This window comes from Setaria viridis, chromosome 7, assembly GCF_005286985.2.
Source record: "Setaria viridis chromosome 7, Setaria_viridis_v4.0, whole genome shotgun sequence".
Taxonomy (NCBI): Eukaryota; Viridiplantae; Streptophyta; class Magnoliopsida; order Poales; family Poaceae; genus Setaria; species Setaria viridis.
The window spans coordinates 24993483-25016483 of NC_048269.2; the positions used below are offsets into that span (position 1 = coordinate 24993483).

The 23001-nt window shown below is 45.6% G+C and overlaps 4 protein-coding genes across 5 annotated transcripts; all 4 read left to right on the top strand.

Moving 5' to 3' along the window:
• Positions 1–417: 417 nt before the first annotated feature.
• Positions 418–3206, top strand: LOC117863388 (uncharacterized). The gene is made up of 6 exons (XM_034747073.2): positions 418–815; positions 1147–1727; positions 1841–2033; positions 2157–2221; positions 2320–2539; positions 2641–3206. Exons 1-6 carry the CDS (start codon positions 660–662, stop codon positions 2983–2985), a joined length of 1560 nt encoding a protein of 519 aa, XP_034602964.1. The 5' UTR covers positions 418–659; the 3' UTR covers positions 2986–3206.
• Positions 3207–6513: 3307 nt separating this feature from the next.
• On the top strand, positions 6514–13893 carry LOC117863387 (uncharacterized). Of its 2 annotated transcripts, XM_034747072.2 has the most exons (9): positions 6514–6881; positions 8345–9042; positions 9378–9570; positions 9754–9818; positions 9927–10137; positions 11092–11323; positions 12295–12518; positions 13061–13516; positions 13616–13893. In XM_034747072.2, the coding sequence occupies exons 1-7, from the start codon at positions 6738–6740 to the stop codon at positions 12339–12341; spliced, it is 1590 nt and encodes a 529-aa protein (XP_034602963.1). In that variant the 5' UTR covers positions 6514–6737; the 3' UTR covers positions 12342–12518; positions 13061–13516; positions 13616–13893. The 2 variants fall into 2 exon arrangements, with proteins under 2 accessions (XP_034602963.1, XP_034602962.1); XM_034747071.2 differs by lacking the exons at positions 12295–12518; positions 13061–13516; positions 13616–13893 and having other exon boundaries at positions 6518–6881; positions 11092–11778.
• Positions 13894–13952: 59 nt separating this feature from the next.
• On the top strand, positions 13953–19342 carry LOC117863385 (probable LRR receptor-like serine/threonine-protein kinase At1g63430). Its single transcript, XM_034747070.2, has 13 exons — positions 13953–14268; positions 14390–14528; positions 15350–15421; positions 15506–15649; positions 15733–15861; positions 16182–16301; positions 16378–16439; positions 17503–17745; positions 17825–18030; positions 18108–18240; positions 18338–18495; positions 18624–18830; positions 18929–19342. The coding sequence occupies exons 1-13, from the start codon at positions 14190–14192 to the stop codon at positions 19181–19183; spliced, it is 1947 nt and encodes a 648-aa protein (XP_034602961.1). The 5' UTR covers positions 13953–14189; the 3' UTR covers positions 19184–19342.
• A 216-nt stretch (positions 19343–19558) lies between these two features.
• Positions 19559–22803, top strand: LOC117863390 (uncharacterized). The gene is made up of 6 exons (XM_034747076.2): positions 19559–20029; positions 20386–20493; positions 20603–20764; positions 20847–20907; positions 21690–21814; positions 22461–22803. Exons 1-6 carry the CDS (start codon positions 19574–19576, stop codon positions 22527–22529), a joined length of 981 nt encoding a protein of 326 aa, XP_034602967.2. The 5' UTR covers positions 19559–19573; the 3' UTR covers positions 22530–22803.
• Positions 22804–23001: the final 198 nt, after the last annotated feature.

Here is a 23001-nt window from a genome sequence, read left to right on the forward strand (position 1 = left end):
GGTCAGGTAAGGTTGGGGCGAGTCTGGTGTGGTGGCTGCACTCGCACTTCCTAACACAGCGAACCGGAGAGGGCAAAGGAACAGGAGCAGCAGAGAGCCAGAGAGCAGACGCAGCTAACCAGAAACGACGTTCAACCACTTTTATGCTACTCCCTTAAGGCTGCTAACCTAACGTGCATGGATAAGAGTCACGGTGATCGGTGACGTTCCATGACGCAAAATCATCACTGCGAAACAGAAGGTAGTGGAAGCTGCAAGCGACCACCAAGTCAAGCAGACCCTCAGCACGCTGCGAAAGGCGAAAACAACCGCCGGGCGGCTGCCCACCGCTCGTCCTAGCCGGAATAGCATCTGACCGATGCTGCTTGGGGTAGGCGCGCGGTCAGCATCAGGGGCAAATACCGCGCTCCAACGGCGTCGCGGCCTCTGATCCTCGCGTTCCCCCATCCTACACGCCCCCCAAAAAAATCCGCAGGCACAGCTGAAGGCGCGAGCAGGAAATGGAATACGGACATGAGCCCGTGCTGCCGTGATAAGAAGGGGGAAAGAAGAAAGGGACCACGGCGCCGTGGTGTGTTCGTCGCCTCATGTGCCCGTCCGTTGCTGGTTCGTTCCTGCTCGCGGAAAGGCGGAGGCAGATGCCATCATCCGGTTGAGGGATGGAGGCCGCGGCGGCGAAGGCGGCCCGGCTGGCACGGAGCAGCCTAGCTGCGGCAGCTCCGTGCCCGGCGGCGAACGGCGGCGTGGTCGTCTTCTTCGCGGCGCTTGTCGCCGGGGCTCTCGTCACCGCCTCCTGGATGTATGCCAGCGCCAGAGTAAGGTTCCCCTGCAAGGAAACACCTACATGTTTTTCCATGCCGCAATTTTTCTCTCCTGTCCGTGTCTCGGAGTCTTGACTCTCGACTCGACACACATGGCGAGTAGTATTTGGATGATCTGTTCAACCGTGACCTTGGTAGTTGAATAATAACCAGGTTGCAAGTTAGAACAAGTGCACGGCTGCCGACACTTTTCTGCCGTCGTACAGCTGAAACCTGCACACTAGATCGTCAAACTTGTTAATTTTCGCTTACGAATTTGCTTCTCTTCTCACGACACGTATGATGCATTTTATGCGATATTTATTTTACTGATACTAAGTTACAGGTCATTCCGATCAGTCCTGTCGGTACCCCAACCTTAGCGCACGATGCCGCAACGGGGCCGGAGCCAGCGCCGGCTCCGCCACGGTTCACCGACGCCGGCACGAAGAGCACGAACCAGACACCGGCCAATTTCGCTCCACCACCTCGTCCTCCTGAGCTGCCACCCGCGCCGTCCCCCGCCGGTGCAGCAGCGCCAGCCCCGCGGGAGTGCCCGGCCTACTTCCGGTGGATCCATGAGGACCTGCGCCCGTGGCGCGACACGGGTGTCACGCTCGACGCCGTGGAGGGCGCGCGCCGGTTCGCGCCCAAGTTCCGGGTCACCGTGGTCGCGGGCCGCCTCTACGTGGCGCGCTACGGCCGGTGCTTCCAGACACGGGACGTGTTCACTCAGTGGGGCATCCTGCAGCTGCTACGGCGCTACCCCGGCCGCGTGCCCAACCTCGACCTCATGTTCGACTGCGATGACCTGCCCGTCGTCGGCGCCGCCGACCGCCACCACCCCCATCTGCCGCCGCTGTTCCGGTACTGCGGCAGCGAGGCGACGCTGGACATCGCCTTCCCTGACTGGTCGTTCTGGGGTTGGTAAATACGCACATTGCATTGCAATTCTTCCTCGTGACCATGCCTGTACGACGTACGTGATGCTCCGTGATTTTGAGTGACAAAGTGTTCCGTTCCGCTTTGAATTTTGCAAGGCCTGAGCTCAACATAAAGCCATGGGAAGCGCTGCGGAGGGAGATAGAAGAAGGGAACACCATGGTGAAGTGGACGGACAGGTCGCCGTACGCGTACTGGAAGGGGAACCCGAACGTGGGCGCCGGACGCCGGTTCCTCCTTAGGTGCAACGCGTCCGGCAAGCGTGACTGGAACGCGCGGATATACGCGCAGGTACACACTTTAACTCCCTGAATCGCGCAGGCGTACACGAACACACTTGCAATCCACACTGGCGGCACTCGCCACGCCAGAGCACGTGACGTGTGACACGGGTGATCCTTGCATCTTTTTCAGGACTGGGGGAAGGAGCTGCGGCAAGGATTCAGGGAATCAGACCTGTCCAAGCAGTGCACGCACAGGTAGAATCACATGAGCCTCTGTTCGCCCTTAACTTCGCAGTTGCCCCTTCCTGTTGTTCCGTGCCACATTTAGTATGCGAGCGCACGTGTGCGTGCAGGTACAAGATTTACATCGAGGGGCGGGGCTGGTCGGTGAGCGAGAAGTACATCCTGGCGTGCGACTCCGTGGCGCTCATGGTGCGGCCGAGGTTCCACGACTTCTTCTCCCGGGGCCTGGCGCCGCTGCGGCACTACTGGCCCGTGGTCCGCGACCGCGGCATCGCCATGTGCCGCTCCATCAAGTTCGCCGTGGACTGGGGCAACGCCCACACGGACAAGGTATTTCATTTCTCTCCCGGCCTGCGCCAATCCACCAACAAAACACGATCGGGTTCGGGACCGGGACCAAACGTTGTTCTTGTCATTGCCGTGCCCTGCAGGCGAGGGAGATCGGCGGGAACGCGAGCCGGTTCGTCCGGGAGGACCTGGCGATGGATCGCGTCTACGACTACATGTTCCACCTCCTGTCAGAGTACGCGAGGCTGCTGCGGTACAGGCCCGCGGTGCCGCGCGGCGCCGCGGAGGTGACCGTCGAGTCCATGATGCGGGGGAGGCGCGGGCTGGTGGAGAGGCAGTTCATGATGGACACGGTGGAGGTGGACGGCGCCGGCGGCGAAGGCGGCCCCTGCAGGTTGCAGCCGCCTTTCAGTGCCCAAGAGCTGGAGGCGCTGCGAAAAGAGAGGGCGGATGTGGTGAGGCAAGTGGAGGCGTGGGAGAATCATTGACACTGTCGACGCACGTAGAGCGTAGACTAGAATACAAAGGGTAACAAGACTTTGTAAGAATTTTGATGAATGATAGGCAATATACTTTGTTAAGATTTAAAATCTTAAGCGGTCTGATGAATATAGCGTAAGATGAAATTTTGTTGGGAAACCCTTCTCATAAGAACAGCATTAAGCCCCCGTATGTAAAGCATGTGTTTCAAAGCCTAACTTGAGCATAACTCATGGTAGTATTAGATATAAGGAAAAAAGGTCTCTTCTGCAACCATAGGTGGGAGAACAAACAACGAAGGGGAAACAATGAAGGGGAAAGGAGGTGTCCGTGTTTAAACCCGGCAATCCACCGATGGGGATACCCGAGGTAGTATTTTAGTTAGTGGGGCTCGTCGAGAACAGGAACTTGAAGGTAAACACAGACATACGATTAAGATAGGTTCGGGTCGTTAGATTGTGTAATACCCTATGTCCTGTGTATTAGTTGGATTAATTACTTTGGAGGGAGTTCCTGCCTCACTTTATATTGCCGGGGGCAGGATTACTGGTCGGTTGGTTTAGTCGAATACGACTAGAGGAGTTCTACTCTTATTACAACGAGTACTTTCCTAATCCTCGACTAGTTACTGTCTTTCCATGTAGACTATGCTATCCTGCGCCATGGTCTTCATGTCAGATACGTCCCGGTGTCCAGCCCCATATTTAGAACTGTCCCAACCTTCTGATGGGCCCATAGATGTATGTACAATAGGAAGAGGTTGGAGAGAAGATCTCGCACGTAAGAAGGGGATTTTGTCCTCAATGTCATGAAATATTTAGATTCGTTGGCAACCTTACGTTCTCAATCATTCTTGAGGGAAGTGCTTATGTGTCCTACTAAGGTAGGAGTTCCAAATATAAATTGCTCCATCCAAGATTATGCATCTTGATGTATCTGAACCTCTAACTCTAAATTGATGTTTATCTCTGTGGCATATAGTGGAAGAGATCTGTTTAGGTTACACGTCATAGTTTAACTCTCTTTTTTTTAGATTTGAGGGTTGATCTATGTTGAGAGTCGATACCCATTTAGCTGATACTAGTCCACCAACCCGTGCTCCCGTACGGGCTAATGTTTTTAGAAGCTATTGTATTTAAAAATTATTTAGAAACTAAACTCCTAACTAATAATCAAAATTGTTTACCTACTACTCTCTTATTTTTTCAATACTTCAACAAAATACTTATATAGATATGTACCTATCTTTGTCTAGTTGTGATTGTTTTTAATTAATAATTACTCTATGCACTTTTTCATCCATATTCATACTTTTTCCATTTTGTATCGCACCTCCAATCCTCCATACATTATGTTTAGCATATAAATCAATATTTTTCATCGATTCCTCACATACATATATAAATGGTCTAAATAGTGGGATTCATCATATGTATATACTTTAACTTAGCATTTTTATATTAACAATGATATAAATAGGTCACTTAGAATCATATATTAATTTACTTTTGGATGTATGATGCACATGCTTACTTTATTAGGTTATTTTTAATAACGACGTATGTGGGTAACATAGATAAAATTTTAGAATGATATTTTAAGTTATGCTTTATAATGATTTATAATGATAAATATTAGTAAATTGGATGAAAATTATGGGGTTACTTTAGATTATTTTTTATAATAGCTGAGCTCGGTAATTTAGATACAGGTTTAGAGCTCATTTTTTAATATTTTCACAATGATAGTGTTGGGTAATTTTTTAGAAAATATAATAGATCAATGGCTATGATTATTAGAGTTTACAGGATTGGTGTTTGATATTTTTAATTTTTATGAGAATTTATCTCTTTTTTCTAGCTTGTCTCGTGGGAATTAATGGGAGCCTCCAATTGAAAAAAATGAGACTACATTGCTACAAAACTATTACCATAAACTACCTCTCGTTTGTTAAATATTCGAACATAATACTTATATAGGTATATACTTAAAATCTTCATCCAATTGTGATAGATTTTAGTTAGTAATTATTCTATAATATTTTCATCCACATGTATAATCTTTAACTTTTCACTTTGCATCGCAGGTATGCGCTTGAATTTATTTAATGAACCCTAAGTTTGAGATACAATTTTAACATAGAAATCTATATTCACATCACTTTAGATCTTTATAAATGGTGACACACATCATGCTTATAGACCTTAATTATATATCGTATACCAATAGTGCAAGGTATAGATGATTTAGAATCATATATATATTTTTAATTAAGGTTATTTGATTCAAACGTAGGGTTACCTTATGTTATTTTTAATAATAGCATGCATGGGTAATATAGATGCAAATTTAAGGGATTAAATTCAGTTGCAAATTAGGGAATTATTTTAAGTATTGTTTATAATGGCAGAAGTGGGTATGTTTGATGAAGATTAGGGGGTTGCTTTTGTTTATTTTATATAATGGCATAGGTGGGTAATTTATATATAGTTTTAGTGGGTTACTTTAGGCTATTTTCATAATGGCATAGGTATAATAGATCCAATGGCTATGATGATTTGAATCTATCGATTGATTGTCGGATGTTTTTCTTTTTTGTGAGAATTTTTAGGATTTCTCTCTTGAGTGTCCACCTAGGAATCCTAGGTGGCTTCACCTAGAGGCTTCAAAAGGAGCCTCCAATTAGTAATAGTAAGATGGTTACGCTGCCTATATATATCATATATATCATGTACTCCCTCCGTTTTAAGTTGCAGGTCGTTTTAGTTTTTTTAGATGTATAGATATTATGCATCTAGATATAATGTATATTTAGATGCATAATAATATTTATAAACCTAGAAAAATTAAAACGGGAGTATTTGTTAAGCATATGTTTCCTTTTTGGATGGATAGCTTAAGGATTGGTTTGTCTTTATGCTGAAATTAGTTTGCTTCTGCTAAAACTAACAAACCTTAGGCATAACTAAGCTAACTAATTAAAGCATATGATTCGAAAACTAACCTAGCGTGTTGCGACGGATGTTCCTCCCGATTGCATGCCACCCCCCAGTCTGTTGTCCTGCTCCCTGTGGCTGTGGCGCACTCTAAGCCTAATGCCACTTGAGAAACCTCGAAACACCCTCGTCCTCTCTTCTTCTACCCTATGGAAATGTAGTGAGTGCGTGGGAAAAAAATGTTTTGTCCCACCAAGTGTTATCACTAATTTTGAGGTACTTCTTCCATATAATTAACACGCATCTAATAGGACTAATTGAAGCATACTGTTTGCCTCCATATTCCCTTGAATGAGTGGCAAGTCATTATAATTTTTGATGTGACCATATTCAACGGCCCGCGTGAAAGCGGCGCGCTCCAAAATTTCGCCCGACGTCCAAAAAATGCAAAAAGCTCGCCAACGGCCCATTTCCCGTCTTTGTTCCTGCTCCAGCCCATTTCCGTGTCTGAACGCGACGATTGACGAACTGGTCAGAACTTGCGAACGGGTTACAGTACAACTTTGGCATTCCAACAAAGTCCCCTTGCAGCTCGTGCCCGCCTTGAACCGCCTCGCGCACTTCCGCGCTTGCCCGCGCAGCCCCACTCATAAAATCAGCCGTCTGGGGACGTCATAACTGAGACTGAGAGCTCAGGGTCACGGGAGCAGCCGCTGATTACTAGTCCGCTCTTCCGGAAGCAGGGGAAGCTAGCATACCTCTCCTCTGCTTTCCCTCACCTGGGCCGAGACCCGGGAGCGGCCACTGTCGAGGCCCCGGCGGCCATGGCGACGGCCGGCCCGGGGGACTGCCGGCGGCGGACCGTTCTCGCCGGGGCGCTGTCGAGGACGAGCGCCGCCTTCCTCTTCCTCTCCGTCGTCGCCGTCGCTGCGGTCGTCTCGGCTCGCTGGATCACCGCCACCACCGCTGTGAGTCGAAAAGCTCTCTGATTCCTCCTTATCGCGCCTCGATCGGTATCTCTGTCGTTGCGGCGCTGTCGCCTCTCGCTCTCGCATGATCGCGAGTATCTCTCCCCTTACCTTTTTGTCCTTAGGAAACGATGCGAGTTTTTTTTTGTAGAAACATGACGAACGACGGAGTAACTTTCCTTTCTGGGGGCGAAGAGTGCGCGAATTAACTTGCGTTGCTGTATCAAAGCAAGGTCGCGAATGGTTTGGTTTGGCAACGTTCCAGTTTCGGGCGTAGCGATGGCAGTTTCTCCTTTTCGCTAGTAGCTCTGCCTGGCTGTCGAGCTCTGCTTGGCCCGCAAATGGTTGCCGCGCGCCGCAGCACACAAAAGCACTGTGCTGTGCGTAACCAATTCCAATTCCGTTAGCCGCCTACCCGGACGCTAACCAGGGCCACAACCCCACAACATGGCCTAGAGTTATTTTCATGGCTTCGCTTTGGAAAAAAGAGTGCACTTCCCCCACTCCATGATTGCTGCATGATTTACCTCTGAAACGATATGTTATAGCCGTCCAAAGCTTGTTCTTCCTTTAGCTGACTGCTGACTTGAGGAAGCGCCGTCGAAGCCGTGGACTGATCGCAGAGACTGAGGCCGTGAAAGTGACTTTAAGGAGGCGCTGCCGCTTTGTGCGCCGTGATCTCCGAACTGCAGCAGTGCTCCCACTTCCTCTAGTCGAGGCATCGAGCAGGTCCGCCGCGTCGGCTTGCTTTGGGACCGCCGGCGCAGGAAGACCGGTAGGACGGTAGGTAGGCCGTAGGCTAGATGCCCTACGGTTTTCTGTATTCTGTATCCTATGGTGCCCCGCGCGTCACGGTGCTCGTTCATTAATGCACGCGCACTGTGCTGATGATAGAAGTATAGAACTGTGGTGGGGTGCGGGGGCGCACGGTCCAAGTGCTGAATATCTGCCAAGTGCCAACCTGCTAGCAATTCAAGCATGGTTTGGTACGACCACGGGAGTCCGTGTAGGCTAGTCTTTAAAGAATGAACGGAAAACGGGAAGAGATAGAGGGTGACCGGAGAGGTTTCCCGAGTCACGAGCTAGGAGGATGGCTGGATGGAGCTTCCAGCCACAGCCCACGGGCATGTGGAGCCTGGGAACTGGAAGCTCGCCACGTCTGTGGTGCAAGTCTGGTGAGTCAGCGACATGCGCCGTGACCAAGCGAGATACCGTTTGGAGGAATCAGCGGGAATCTTTTGTTGCTTTTGCTTCGGCTGCTTTCTTTCCGATCGTTTTCGCCTTGCATGGGCCGGCTCCGCTAACCGTTGCCGCGTTAGCCCAAATGTCCACCGCTAGGGGGCCTTGGAATCGGCTTGGGTGGGCTAGAGGATGGATGGCAGGGGCACAAATTATTTGGGCCTTGGAGCCTTGGGGCCCAAATGGTTCACCATTCTAACGATTCGTTTCCTTCCTCTTTGCAGTTTCAGGGACGCCTGACGCGCCACCCCGCCACCGTGGCCATTCCCGGCGCGGCGGCGGCCGCACTCCACCCGGAAGCAGAGCACCCGCAGCCGCCGCGGCCGTCACCACCCTCGCCTCCTCCCCCTTCCCGGACACCACCTCCCGCCTTGTACTCCATCTCCTGCCCCACCGCCCTCAACCTCTCCCACACCACCAGGGCGCCCAAAACCTCCCCGACCCTCGCGCGCGCGCTGTCCTCTCCCTCCATCTGCCCCTCCTCCCCCAGCCCTCCACCACCGCCCGCCCCCGCCGCCTCCCATCCCTCCAACCGCTCGTGCCCATCCTACTTCCGCTTCATCCACGAGGACCTCCGCCCATGGCGCGCCGCGGGCGGGGTCACGCGCGCCATGCTCCGCCGCGCCCGCCTCACCGCCACGTTCCGCCTCGTTGTGCTCGGGGGCCAGGCCTACGTCCAGCGGTTCCGCCCGGCGTTTCAGACGCGGGACCTCTTCACCGTCTGGGGCGTCCTCCAGCTGCTCCGCCGCTACCCCGGCCGCGTCCCCGACCTCGAACTCATGTTCGACACCGTCGACTGGCCCGTCGTCCACACCCACCTCTACCGCGGGAAGTACGCCGAGGTCATGCCGCCGCTGTTCCGTTACTGCGGGGATGACAGGACGCTGGACATCGTCTTCCCGGATTGGTCGTTCTGGGGGTGGTAATTTCACTTTCCTGCTTGCGTTTGACTTGTCAATTTTTATTCTAAAAGGGATGAATGAGGAACTGGGCACCAGAACTTTGATGTCCCCAAAATTGCTTCTCTATGATATGTTCGAATCAGCAGCCATGATATAATGTATGCACCGTTTCTACTGTGTGCTACTTACTGTTCACTAGATTAATGCCTAATGCTGTCAGTATCACAAAGAGAACGACCAAATTAATTCATAGTTTCCTTTGCTTATCTTTGGATATTAATGTTCAGAAATGACTCTTCAGATATTCATATGAAGTACAACTGTTTTGATGGCAATGGGTATTCTTGGTTGGCAGGCCGGAGATCAACATAAAGCCATGGGATGCCCTGCAGGAAGACTTAAAGGATGGTAATAATAGAGTGAAATGGATGGATAGGGAACCTTATGCTTACTGGAAAGGGAATCCATCAGTTTCGGCGACACGGCAGGAATTGGTTAAGTGTAATGTCTCTAGTACAAAAGATTGGAACGCAAGGATTTATGCTCAGGTAACTCTTTCCATCCCTGCAACTCTTAATAGAGAAAATATAGTTGTTCCCTTCCCCCCCTCGCAGACTAAATTGGTTAATTCCAAATCGAATACTATTGATTCTTGCCTCTGTAATTTTTCTTTAGGTGATAAATACTTTAGATATTTATTATCTTACTTTGTTCTTGATGTTCGGTTGCAGGACTGGTTCAAAGAGAGCAAGGCAGGGTATAAGGACTCAGATTTGGGTAGTCAATGTTCACACAGGTTCTTCTTCCTTTTGTTTTGTTCTTGTGTAGTTATAACAAGCAAGGAGTTACGTTGCATAGTTTAATTGGTGCATCAAAGTTCTTAATATTTACTTAACTTTAACAGGTACAAGATCTATATTGAAGGATCAGCGTGGTCAATCAGTCAGAAATATATACTAGCTTGTGATTCAATGGCACTGCTAGTTACACCAAAATACTATGATTTCTTTTCAAGGTCACTCATGCCAATTCAGCATTATTGGCCTGTTCGGGATGACAATAAATGTGCCTCCATAAAATATGCTGTTGACTGGGGCAATTCTCACAAGCAACTGGTACTTTGCATCTATCTCCATGCGGTCATCTACATTTGTAGGCAATTAAGTTTTGCGGGTTTAAACATCAGATATGGATAAAATCATAATAAGTCAATTTGGTACTAATAGAAATCCAGTTGAGCTGCAATGCACAGCTTTGGGTCTTTCTGGGTTTTCTTTGTCTTCTGAAAGAGTTCCACACAAATAATTTCTGCCCATAACAGTGCTCTTGGGAATCAATTTACTGTCATGACATAATTTTGAGTTTTTGTTACTTTGTTGAAAAGAAAATAGCATTAGAACTGCCCATGATGTAAGAAGTGAATGATGACAGAATGTTAGATAGAGCAAGCAGTGACTTGTTAAGAACTGCAACGTGGAAGGTCTCATCCAACACTGTAGTACTACACTTTTCAACCAAGTAGTGACTTTAACATTTGAGCATTGAATTAAGAACTGCGACGTGGAAGTTCTCATCCAAAATTTGTAGAACTGCAATGTGCCTACTGCTTAATGAATTTGTTTTGCTTGCCATGTCTTTACTAATGAACCTTTGGAGTTTTACATAGAGTTAAGATATTTATTAAATGGTACCTTTGGTCCAAACCCCGCATGCATGCAGACAGCTGGACATTTAAATTCTGACTGTATAAGTATTTCGGACAATATTCTAAATTAAAACGCTAAGATTTTTCACGTGGAACTTTATATAACCATCACCAAAATTGTTTCACTGTTGAGTATTATAGACTATCAATATATGATTTTATAATGTATTCCTTAGAAAAAGGAATAGTCAAAGGTGAGTATTATAGACTATCAATGATACAAAAACTAGTAAATCGGACAAGTTGCAGTAATTTTTCACTGAGTAGACTATTTAGAATTTTAAGTGCCTTTATTCAGTTTGTTCCTTTTCCTTTCAATTCTTCTTAAATGAAATACTGTTCTTATGCTTCAAAACTTTTATAGGCACAGCGAATAGGAAAGCAAGCAAGCAATTTCATTCAAGAAGAGCTCAGTATGGACCACGTTTATGATTACATGCTTCACCTTCTAACTGAATATGCCAAGCTTTTAAAGTTCAAACCAACTAAGCCACCTGAAGCTGTTGAGGTCTGCTCTGAGTCTTTGGCATGCCAAGCTGACGGCCTTGAGAAGAAGTTTCTTGTGGACTCCATGGTGAAGTCTTCTCATGATGCAGGTCCATGCAATCTGCCTCCTCCCTTCAGCTCTCATGAACTCAAGATGCTAAAACAGAGGAAAGAAAATTCAGTAAAGCAGATTGAAATGTGGGAGCAAAAAGCTTCAGGGGCTTAGATAACAAGCTTGGAGCCCTGGGCCCCTGGGACTTACTTTCTTCCAAGCATAGGCATAACTAACTTTTAACTGTTTGTAACTTACGGTCTAATTCAGTGTCATTGTAGTTCTAACAAATACGAATCATTTGTTTACTGAAATCAACGTGTAAGCATCTGGAGATATTGAGCAAATAACAGTTTTTCTTCAGCAGTTTTTTCTTTTTAAAGTGATTTTAGTTATAAACATCATTTTTTCTGTATTTGATTTTGTTTGGGTTAATGTTTGTAAATCCATTGTAACCGTCTCTGACAAATCTAACAATTATTCAGAAAATATGATTCTTGGTGCATCTTCATATTTCTCTTTTCACATTGGATTGTTTGTATGGTATTTTTAAACGCTTTTGTTGCCCCACTGAGATAATTTGGATGCAACAAACAATGGTCTTGATAACATAGATATTTCTGTACTTGCGACAAACAAGTATGCAAAGACTAATGAAAACTATTACCTGCTACCAATCACGGCGTTTGATCATGGTTTTGGTGGTTTCAGTGAAAATTGAAAACTTCCCTTGTTTGACATTCTGCCACACCCACAGTCCACTGTGGAAAAAGGCCATGGCAGCATCAGAGTATATGATATAGTCCCTTCGATTGCTTTACATGCTACTGCTAACTTTTATAGTGTGGCATCAACAACTAACTTGCTAGTGGTCAATGGAGTAAAAGAGACTTTGGGAGCAAGTCAGAAGCGTAGTTTCTTCGGCGTTCTTCATAATCACAGTCTTCCTTTTTGTTGTCAAGTATTTTTCACCTTTTACTGTTCTGTTTGTTGCTTTGTGCATTAAATTGCATCCGGACTGCATTTCAGGTTATGTGGTCAGAGATTATCAATATCTAGCTACACCGCTACACTGACATAGTAAAGAACAAGATATCAGCTAATTTTCGTTGGTGGAACAAGGCGCTGAGAAACAAGGAGGGTTGAGATCTGAAGAAACTCAAATCAGTTTGGACTTTGGAATGAATACTGAGGCTGGAGATGGGACCGACCAACATCAGCATGCTATCTTCAGTATTGATATGTTTCTAGAGGTAACGCATCTCTTTCTGTACCCATGCTCTTTCAGGGAATTGCGAGCGGTTACAAGTACTCAATGCTCAATCTCAAAGGTGGGAAACAACCACTTCTTTTAGAAAGGCAAATGCAGAAAGAAGAGATAAAGTAAAGAATGTCACTCTCAGAAGAGTACCAGAGAAACTTGTGTCTGAAGGCTATATCCCACACCATTCCAGTTGCCAGCCACAGGAATCATGATTAGTCTTGTGTTGATTTGCTTCGAAGCAGCACTATCTCACTTTCCAGGACATCTTTAAGCTAAACAATCTCCTGCATGTGCGTATTCCCCCATTTAATTTTTTTAATACCCCTGGGCTTCAAGAATTTTACAGACGCGCAAATCAATCTGAACACTGAAAGTGAGAAAAGGCTTGTTTCTTTTATCCAAAAAAAAAAACAGCACTGTTTGCATGTGTTCGAAGTTCTAACCCAAGTTGAGGCATGGTAATGCTTGTGACTTGTCAGTCACTCATGTATTCTGATCAACTAGTGTACTGTATATTGCTTTTCCTTGCAGGCTGACATTGGACCTGGTTACCGCATGATGGCGCCCTGTCAAATTTAAGTACGCGACAATGGTGATGTGTACCCCATCTCTGATTACTCTAGAATTCTCGTAACTTTCTGCAATAGTGGTTGCAACAACTCCTTCTCAGGTTATCGCGTCATTCTTTGCGATAAAAATGCCCAAGTACCTGGTTGGAAGCAAGCAAGTGCAAGGAAACGACCACGGCGCAAAGAAATATTCGGTCCGGCCGTGACATGGAACGAAACTGTATTCTATATACCCTGATCCCCAGGAAGATTTTGAATCGTCACCTAACCGGGTCGTTTTCAGGACGTCTGCGTTAGGGAGCGTGTCCAGACTGCCAAGCTGAGACCCGAATTGCCCCGGAAGATTTCAAACTTCTATGGAGGGATGAACTCCAGAACTCTGATCTGATAAATCGATAAGCTCAAGTGTCAGCTTCAGGTAAAGATGATGATTTGCCACCTTATCTGGTACTCTGGACCTGGGCGTGTCACGCATGTGTTGTGTCCTGATCTGTGATCTCTACTTGGTTTTGTACAGTGCTTTTCTCAGATTTGGTGCCAGCTTCAGGTGAAGTCCCTTAACCTGTGACTGTGAGTACTGGAGATAGCAGAGCATCACCATCTCTAAGCAAGGGCGTGTATGTCACGTGCGGGCCTTGAGGCCAGTGTGCGGAACGGTAGGTACGTGGCACGTGCCTGAGGTGTACAAACTCAGCTCCAGTACGTACGTCCGCTGTAGGGTGAGAGACCCAGAAAGGTTGGCAAAAAAAAAAAGTGGAGCTGATGGATTAATACCTGGGGGTGGGTTTGGTTGTCTCCTTGTCCTCGTACGATTAGACTAGTACTAGCGAGTAGTAGCCTAGCCCATGCCCATTATCACTGCTTGGCGTGGCCGTTAAGTGCAAGCACTGTGCAGATGCTTCGTCTTCTTCCACCTCGCGGCCATAAACACGCGCGAGAAGCTCGCTGACCGTGTGAAGCGGACGAGTCTGCTTTCCTCTCTGTTGCTTCCAGCAGGCCGCCGCCGTCTTGAACTCTCCTCGATACCTTCTTTTTCTTGTGGTGGTCCTTCGTTCCCCGGGTTTTTGCGTGCTCGGCGGGGGAGAAGCGGCATGTCGACGGCGAGGCTGCTCGGGATCTCCATCCTCTGCTTGCTTCTCGTCAGGAATTCTGAATCCGTTTCAGATGACGGTATTGCTCGGTTTTCTCCTCGCATGTGTTTTGCAACTATTTCTCTTCCACTATGCTTCAGTTTGCCTCTTGGCGAGTTCTGAAGAATTTGGTTTGTGCTGTGTTCTTGCGTTGTGTGCAGTATCTGCGCTTCTTGCGTTCAAGAGAGCCATCTACGATGATCCTCTGTCGAAGCTATCGGACTGGAACTCCAGGGACAAGGATCCCTGCACATGGTCCGGCGTCGGGTGCTCGGCTTTCAACAGACAAGTGGTTACTCTGTAAGAGCTATAAACTGATCGCTCTCAGTTGAGCCCCCTGATTTTTTTTCTTTTTTGTTGCAATCTTTTATGAAGGTTGTACGATTCTAACCAAAATTTTAAGCTTCTCGTCTGGTCCGTCATCAGTGTTTTTTGAGTCGTAGCTGTGGCCTTTACTGTCTGCTTGTCCAAATAGCATAGTTGAGATGGAAAACAAAGCATACGCGAAATGTGTTTTTTAGAGCTTGTTGAAACGGATAACTAAGGGTTGTCCATTGTTGTTGAAATTAAACAGTAGGTTGAGGTAGAACCGTAGATGCCTCTCGGCACCAACGGCAGGACAGCATGATGCATGTTCTTTCACAGTAAAAAGTGGATAAAGTTTCTGACACGCGATAAGGCGCCTAGCTGTGGAAGCTATGATTGAACTTTATCTATTACTTTTTACTCGTGTCTTCAGTTGACTCAACGAAGGATTCACAAAATTTCTCCCTAGAAAAAAAACCATGCACATGTTTTTGAGTATGTGGATTTTGTGGTCCCTCCTGAAGCCATATTGTTCTGGAGAGCAATCCCTCAAGCCAATTAAATTTCCCATTTTTGTGCTGAAAGAAAAACAATTAAAGACTAGTGTTATTTCTCCAAATTTAGATTCTGAATGTTTTTTTAAAAATGTAGATTGTGATTTTTTTTTAAAAATAGATTGTGAATGTGGTTGTTTGAACAAAAAAGTATTAGACCATTTGTTTCCCTCTCTGTTGATGAATGTGTTGTTCTTTCTTTTTTTTAAAAAATGACCGTGTTCATCTCATAATAATATGTCTGTTACCTGTACTGTCTAGAGAGTTGTCGAATTCATCTCTGCAAGGATTCTTGGCACCAGAAATCGGATCCCTGAAATCTTTGCAAAAACTGTGAGTACTACAGTCCATGTAACTCTAATTTTTAATTTCATCTAAAATGAACACCGAATGATAGTCTTGGCAAACTTCTTGCAGCGTGTTGGATCACAATACATTCATGGGCTCAATACCAAAAGACATCGGCAAGCTAAAGAACCTTATGGAGCTGAACCTTAGCACCAATCAACTTGCAGGGCCCATTCCCAGTGAGATTGGTGACATGACAAAGATCACAAAAATGTACAAGCAAGAGCCAAAAATCAATTTGCACAGTTCTCAGCATTACTTCAGTTTCATAACTCATCTGTTCTCTTATGCCCTAGAGACCTTCACGCAAATCGGTTGGATGGCGCAATCCCTCCCGAGGTTGGCAAGTTGGGAAACCTCCTTGAGCTACGGTTGAGCAATAACCGCCTTACAGGGATTATTCCGGCAAGTAATGATTCGAACATGTAAGTAACTGTTCTTCAGTGTCTCAAAACCCCCAAAAGTTGTTTTCAGTAAGCATGAACTTGAAAGCATGTTATTTTTTCTGTACAAAGGATGAAGCAATTTAGTTAAGAAGTTAGCATCAATCAGCATTGACTGCATTTTGCCATGCTTACTGTGCCAGCATGCAGTTTGAATTTAATTGACTGTCTGGAGACAAGCTGAATGAGACAAGAAACAATGATCAAACTGTCAAATCCAAAAACTTAACAGTACTCTTATATTTAGACATCAGTTGATATGGCATATGAACAAGCAGTTGCATTTATAATCCTTGTTTCAGGGAATCCGCCAACAGCAATGATCAAATTGGATTGTGTCAGTTATCTCAGCTAACCGATATTGATCTCTCATATAACTTTTTGGTTGGAGATATTCCCACATGCTTAAATCAAATCCAAAGGTACACCTTCGCCTTTTGTGGCTTAAATGTTTCAGTTTATGTTCCTGAACTTACCTGTTTTACAGCATTTGAACAGATCAAGCTTGGCATGGAATTGCTTCCAGAATAATGACACGTCAAACCGTCCACTCCAGCAATGTATGGTGATATTTATATTCCAAAATTTGACATGTTAAAGTAAACAATAGAATTTATCCTCTTCTTGGCTGTTGGACACTTTTCCTTCTGTAATTTGACAAGAGCATATATGCACATCACTGGTTGCAAGATTCAATCAACAGTTCCTGGTGACAATCCATGTGCGGGAAAAAAAAATTAAAATATCTCATAAATCTACTTTATCTATAAGCTATTACTGCAGCAATTCAGTACTCCCTACATATCGTTATACTTGACGCCAGCAAGCCAAATAAAAAAGAGTCAGAATATTTGACGCTGTATTCACATCCCTATCTTGAATTCCTTTGTTGCCCCTGACCTCTCGCGCTACCGTTCTCACGCTCGGGATGGATAAGCGCACAGCTGGAGGGAGTAGGGATGAAGGCCAAAAGTGTCAAATCATGCATTCCTTAATTTTGTCAAAGTTGTCGAAACGTCAAATAAAATGATATGGAGGGAGTATCTACTAAACTAAATATTCTGTCAACTACCCATTAGGCTAGTCTAAAAAGAAGTCCAACCCTTTCTTCATTCCTAGAAGTGAAACTGGGTGCATTTCTGGGCTCGAGGACATAGTGCAATAATGGAAGCCTAACTATAGGCTGTTAAAATTTATTTGACACTAACAGGAGAAAAGTAAGCCTAGTCACATCGCAGATTGCATTGTCAGTTTCTGATCACTAAGTTACTGATCATTTGGGGCCTATGGGATGGTGCTGTTTAAAATAAAGACCTGAACTTGACACTTCGTTTGCTTCCTTGTTGGGTCCCATCTCCCACATTCTTCCTTTTGTCCTTCTGTGATTTGATCTTTAGTCTAAGGCTCTTCTCGTTTTTGTTCGTTGTTAATAGGCCCATCTTATTTTTTAAAGATGCCCAAATTGATTCTGTGTGCTTCCATATGCTTGTTACATTTAGTGGCACAAGATGACTCATACCTGTCTATACATTCTCTCTTAAATAGAGTTTACCCAGTTACTTCCGTGTTACTGTACTGTGCTTTTTCTGAACAGTGAACAAGTGCACTACATCATAATTACAGGTGAAAATGCAATTAATCAGGACACAGGCAAAGACAGCCATACTGATAAGAATGAGAATGGTCTGCCGGAGCCACTTTGGCTTCTCATTCTGGAAGTCATCGCAGCAGTTTCATTCCTTTGTTTGTTAACACTTTGTACCATCACTGGCCTCCGAAGGTGCAGAGCTAGATCCTCTGAGTCCAGGAACAGTTCTCCATGGACAAGAGCTGTAAGCTGGAAGGAGAACACAGTAATATCAATCGGTCGGTGCCTGTTTCTTATGCGAGTTACTGACAAAGCTAAACTGTACAATCTGTTGATTATCAGTTGTTGTTTTTGTAGATGATGACCTCCTGGTAAATGTGCCGAAGATAAGCCGGCAGGAGCTTTCAGAAGCTTGCGAAGACTTCAGCAACATAATTGGATCTTCTCAGGAGACTGTCGTGTACAAGGGAACTCTGAAGGATGGCCGGGAGATCGCTGTTGTGTCACTGTCCGTTTCAGTGCCTTACTGGAATGACTATGTGGAGCTGTACTTTCAGAAGGAGGCACGCGCTCACCAGTTCTATTCTCACAGAACTCACATTCCTGGAATCATATCTCATAGCATGCTCAAATTCTTCAGGTGATAGAAATGGCCAGGCTGAGTCATGAAAATGTTGCAAAGATGGTGGGATACTGCAAGGAGTCCGAGCCGTTTTCAAGAATGCTGGTGTTTCAGTACCCACCAAACGGGACACTCTATGAGCATCTTCACGGTAAGCGTAAAGCATAAGCTGTTGCTTTGCTATGTATGATTCCACAGCAAGTGAAAAGGCATTCAAAGCATAAACTTGGTTGGCCATTTGCTTGCAGATGGGGAAGGGTGGCAGCTATCCTGGCCCAGACGGATGAAACTAGCACTCGCCATCGCGCGTGCTCTCAGATACTTGCACACTGAGCTGCAACCTCCGTTTGCTGTTGCTGCACTGACGTCCAGTTCAATCTACCTTACTGAAGATTACTCACCAAAGGTCTGTGTCGGTTTGCACTCCTAACGACACCGCTAAATCAAGAGCAAGACTCTCTTCTCACATGGCACCATGAACATCAGCCTATAGTCCTAGCTCGTGTAACAACTGCGATCATCGCGCTTTTGTAGATAATCGATTTGGAGAGGTGGAGATATCTTGTGACGAAACCAGGACTTGCCTCGGTAAATGGCGGGTCCGTCAACAGCGTTACGGATTCTCGGCACAAGCGTTTCATGGACGTCCAGGCAAACACCTTCGCGTTCGGGGTGATCCTGCTGGAGCTTATCAGCGGCAGAGCCTCGGCTTCCAAAGATACAGGGGACCTGGTAGACTGGGTAAGTGGCTTGCTTTGGCTCGAGCTGATCAGCTTGCTCATCAGCTCAAGCTTCACTGGCCCTGACACCTGACATGAATGGCACGCCAACGATTTCAGGCACGGAAGCATCTGGAGCAGCCGGAGGAGTTCAGCAAGCTGGTGGACCCGAAGCTGCAGAGGCAGAGCGTGAACCAGGAGGGCCTGGGCATCGTCTGCAACGTGGTGAACCTGTGCATCGACCCGGAGCCGTCGCGGCGGCCCTCCATGAGCATGATCGCGGCCATCCTGGAGGAAGGAATCGAGGCGTCGGCGGCCACCTTGATGAGGGACTCGTCTCTGGCCTGGGCCGAGGCCGAGCTGGCCATCCCCTAGATGTCCTCGTTTGATGCCGCCGGCGCTTGTCATCAGGCTTTGTAGTTGCTTGACAGTAATGGTTTGACCCATTGTTACTCCGTTTGGCATTGTAATGTTTTTTTTCCTTTTCATGAGAAAGAATGGCACAAAGATCTGAATTGAAAATGGCTTAACTTATCGATTTAGTCAGCATGAGAAAAGAGAGCTATTTTTTTAAAAAAATTCAAACAGACGGATCATTTCTCCTTCCTGAGAATCTTCCCCAATTTTTTGAGCGTATATGTTTCTTTTTTGGAAATTTTGACTGTAAGGAAAAGAGAGCCCACGAACTGTAAGGCCTAGTTTCTACTTTGCAGGGATCGCGAGCTAACTGGGGCATGCATGGGCTCTCAAAAAAAAAAACGAGGCATGCATGGGCTCAAATCGCTGATACACAGCCCACGGATCGGTCCTGCAACCCCTTCTCCTTTCCTTTCCTTTCCTTTATTTATTTTTGGGTGGAAAAAGAGGGGAGAACTGGAGAAGGCAAGGTCTTTTTGCGGCCGCGTCGCCATGGCGGGAGATGAAACCGACGAATCCTTGACGGAGTACGAGAGGCAGCGGCTGTCGAGGATACGCGAGAACGAGGCACGCCTCGAGGCCCTGGGCCTCCGCTGTCTCGCAGCGTCCCCTCTCCTCCGCAACCCGTCGCCGCCGGCGGCGGCCAAGGGGAAGCAGAAGAAGCGGTCCGCCGACGAGGATGAGGAGTACGTCCCGTCCGACGACGGCCGCGGTGGGGATGATGAGGAAGAGAGCTCTTCGGGGAGCGAGCAAGATGAAGAAATGGATGGGGATGGGAAATCGGCGTCTAGGTCTCGTGCCAAGGTGCCTCTTATTTCCCCTTTTAGACTGCTACTTTGTGTGTCATGATTGATTTGATGGGGCTAGCTTAATTTCGTGATAATAATTGATAAATATAGCTTCTTATGAAATAAATTGTGGTTGCCAGTGCCAAGTTAAACCCTCGTGAAGTATTTTTCTGAACAATACCCTCGTGAAATATTAAAAAAGAGACCCCCATAATTAACAACGCATAAATGGTAACTTTTACTGCGCCATGGATTTGGCTAATGAGATAATACGATTCGTTATCAACTGCTATTTTATATCAGAGATATGTGCATATTGCATTCATACATATGGAAGTGTAATGTTTCATAACACGTCTCATTTTGTTTCAGGGAAAGAAAACGAAATTGTCAAAGTCAGGTAAACCTACAAAGATCACGCCTACAAAAGGGAGCTCTTCTTTTGCTGATTTCGTGGATGATGATGCAGCCTTACAGCAGGTATTGTGATAACCACAAATACAACCACCAAACCGACATTAATCCTAAGCTTTCGTGCTAAGTTTTCATTGTATGATTTGATCAGCACTTTAGCGATGCTAATATGCAGGCGATTGCTCTCTCCCTGGCGGAATCTTCAGAAAAGTCTGTTACCACAATGGGTGCAGAAACTTCTAGCACAGTAAAGGGATCAAGTGAAGGCACTTCAAACAAGAATAATGGCAAAACATCTATTCAGGACTCAGCTAAGAACAGGAAGATTAAAATACTGGTACTTCCCTTCCGGCTTGACATGCCTTAAGTTTCACGTGTGTCTTGTTTATGTTTTACACTTGGCTTTTTATTGTTTTCAGGGTAAGAGCAGGATTCAACTGACAGAAGATGATGTGGTTGCATTCTTCTTCTCATTTGATGGTACTCTTATCTGACAGACTGACACCAAATTCGTTTTCTACATATCTGCCCAGTCAATGCATCTAGTATTAATCGATTATTTCCTCATCTTGCTTAGGTGAATGGATACTAGTTAATGCATCTAGGATTAATCATTATTTCCTCATCTTGTTGAGGAGAGTGAATACCTTACATGGAATGTTGTTAACTCGACTTAACTTTTGTTTTGAGCCACTTCTGTTTGGAGGAAATCATGATCGTCTTTGGTGCAGAGAATTTTAGTTTATTTTGGTACCTCATACTTGTTTTCTGTGTATAGAATTTGCCCCCTGGTCCCCATCTACATTTGAGTATTTGACTAGCTGTAGGTTTAGATGAAAGATAGAAGAACAAACCAAATTTACAAGGAATCGACATCTATTCTAGAATGGTCATGTCATTATCATGATATGTTGTTGCACCTAGCCTAGCAAGGAATAACTGTGAAGTTACTTTAGTCTATAATCTATTCGTTGCACAATATTTGCCAAGAGGTGAGTGCGGGATGTTAATATGTCAGTACTGTTTTAGAGTTTTAGTTACCTAACAAGGCAACCTGCAACTACTGCACCACAAATCAATTTCTATGGGTATTCCTTTCTTAGTGAAATGGATGTAATTATCTAAGGAGCAAACACATTATTGACATAATTATTGCTTATACTTGTTGCGTGCTCTGTAAAGCTTCACTTTTTTTGTTACTCTTGTATATAGCTTGTGCAAACAGTATCAAACTATCAGTTGGTTCACATTTTGATTTACAGAAGTTGGTAAAGGATATATCACACCATGGGATCTTGAAAGAATGGCTACAATAAACGATTTCATCTGGACAGATTCTGAGATATCTAAGATGATCCGTTGCTTTGATAGTGATGGAGATGGAAAGGTTTGTCTTTGTTTATTTTTTTTCGAGAATGGGTTTGTCTTTGTTTTCTAGTCAAGTGAAAATATCAGAGCTTTTCTTCAGAATCCACATCGGAAAAGTAGAACTGGTCTGGTTCCTGCCAGCTTCCATTTGCTGAAGCATTCCCCAGCACCTAGAAACTGCGCAGAACTGGCACTTCTTGCATTCTCCTTGCTATATGCACTTTAAAAAAAAGATATCATTTAAATATCATATCCCTAAGCACTGTTGGATGATGAGGATAGGATGCACAGAATTATTGTAGGCACATTGCAAGTTACATTTGAGTTTCTGTATTCTTGTCCAATACTTCTAGGCATCTACTTATTTGGTTTATGAATTAGAAAATGGTCGGCTGACGATGACTCTCTCTTTTAACTTTTTATTTACAATTGATTTTGTATTATTAGTGTAACAAAAGGTATGAGTCTCTCTTTTAACTAGCCAATTTAAGCAGACACTAGCTAGCATTATGATGTGTACTAGTGATTCAGACTTGTGCTGTTGTGCATGTATTTCTATTCAAGGTTATCAAAGTTGCACAGTACTAGGGTGGGAATTTCTCTCCAACTCAATCGCACAATACTTCTCCCCCATTTTTTAACATCTTGGTTTTCCTTCTCCACAGATAAACCTCGAGGATTTCCGGAGCATCATAGCTCGATGCAACATGTTGCAGGAGGAGCCCGAGAAGTGAGGATGAGGCATGGTGGTGGTCTGAAGAAGATCGCATGGGGGAGCAGTGTTTCCATAGGCTCGCCCGAGACAGTGCATGAAAGGACTACGCAGAGAGCAGAACGAAGAATCAAGAATGCGAATCAATGGAGGACAGTAGGCAGTAGCCATTGTACACTGAGCGTCTGAGCCCGAACTTTAAGTTGCACAGGAGCTTGTCAACTCCCAACTGGCTAAGGGATTTTGTGATGGGGCATGAGTGCTAATCTCTTCCACGTAACAAACAGTTTCTGAAACTGACAGCTGTTTTTTGTCGTAGCTTCAGCTTGTTTACAAGCGGCATACGGGGAGGAGCCGTGCCAAAGAGTGGCCATTGTATTTCCTTTAAGTCGAGGCTGCGGCAGTAATTAGCGTACGTCCGCGGTTTCTTGCCAATCGCCAATTCAGTTCGGCACATGGTTCTGCTCATGCGCTGCAGTTCTTGGCGTAGGCGA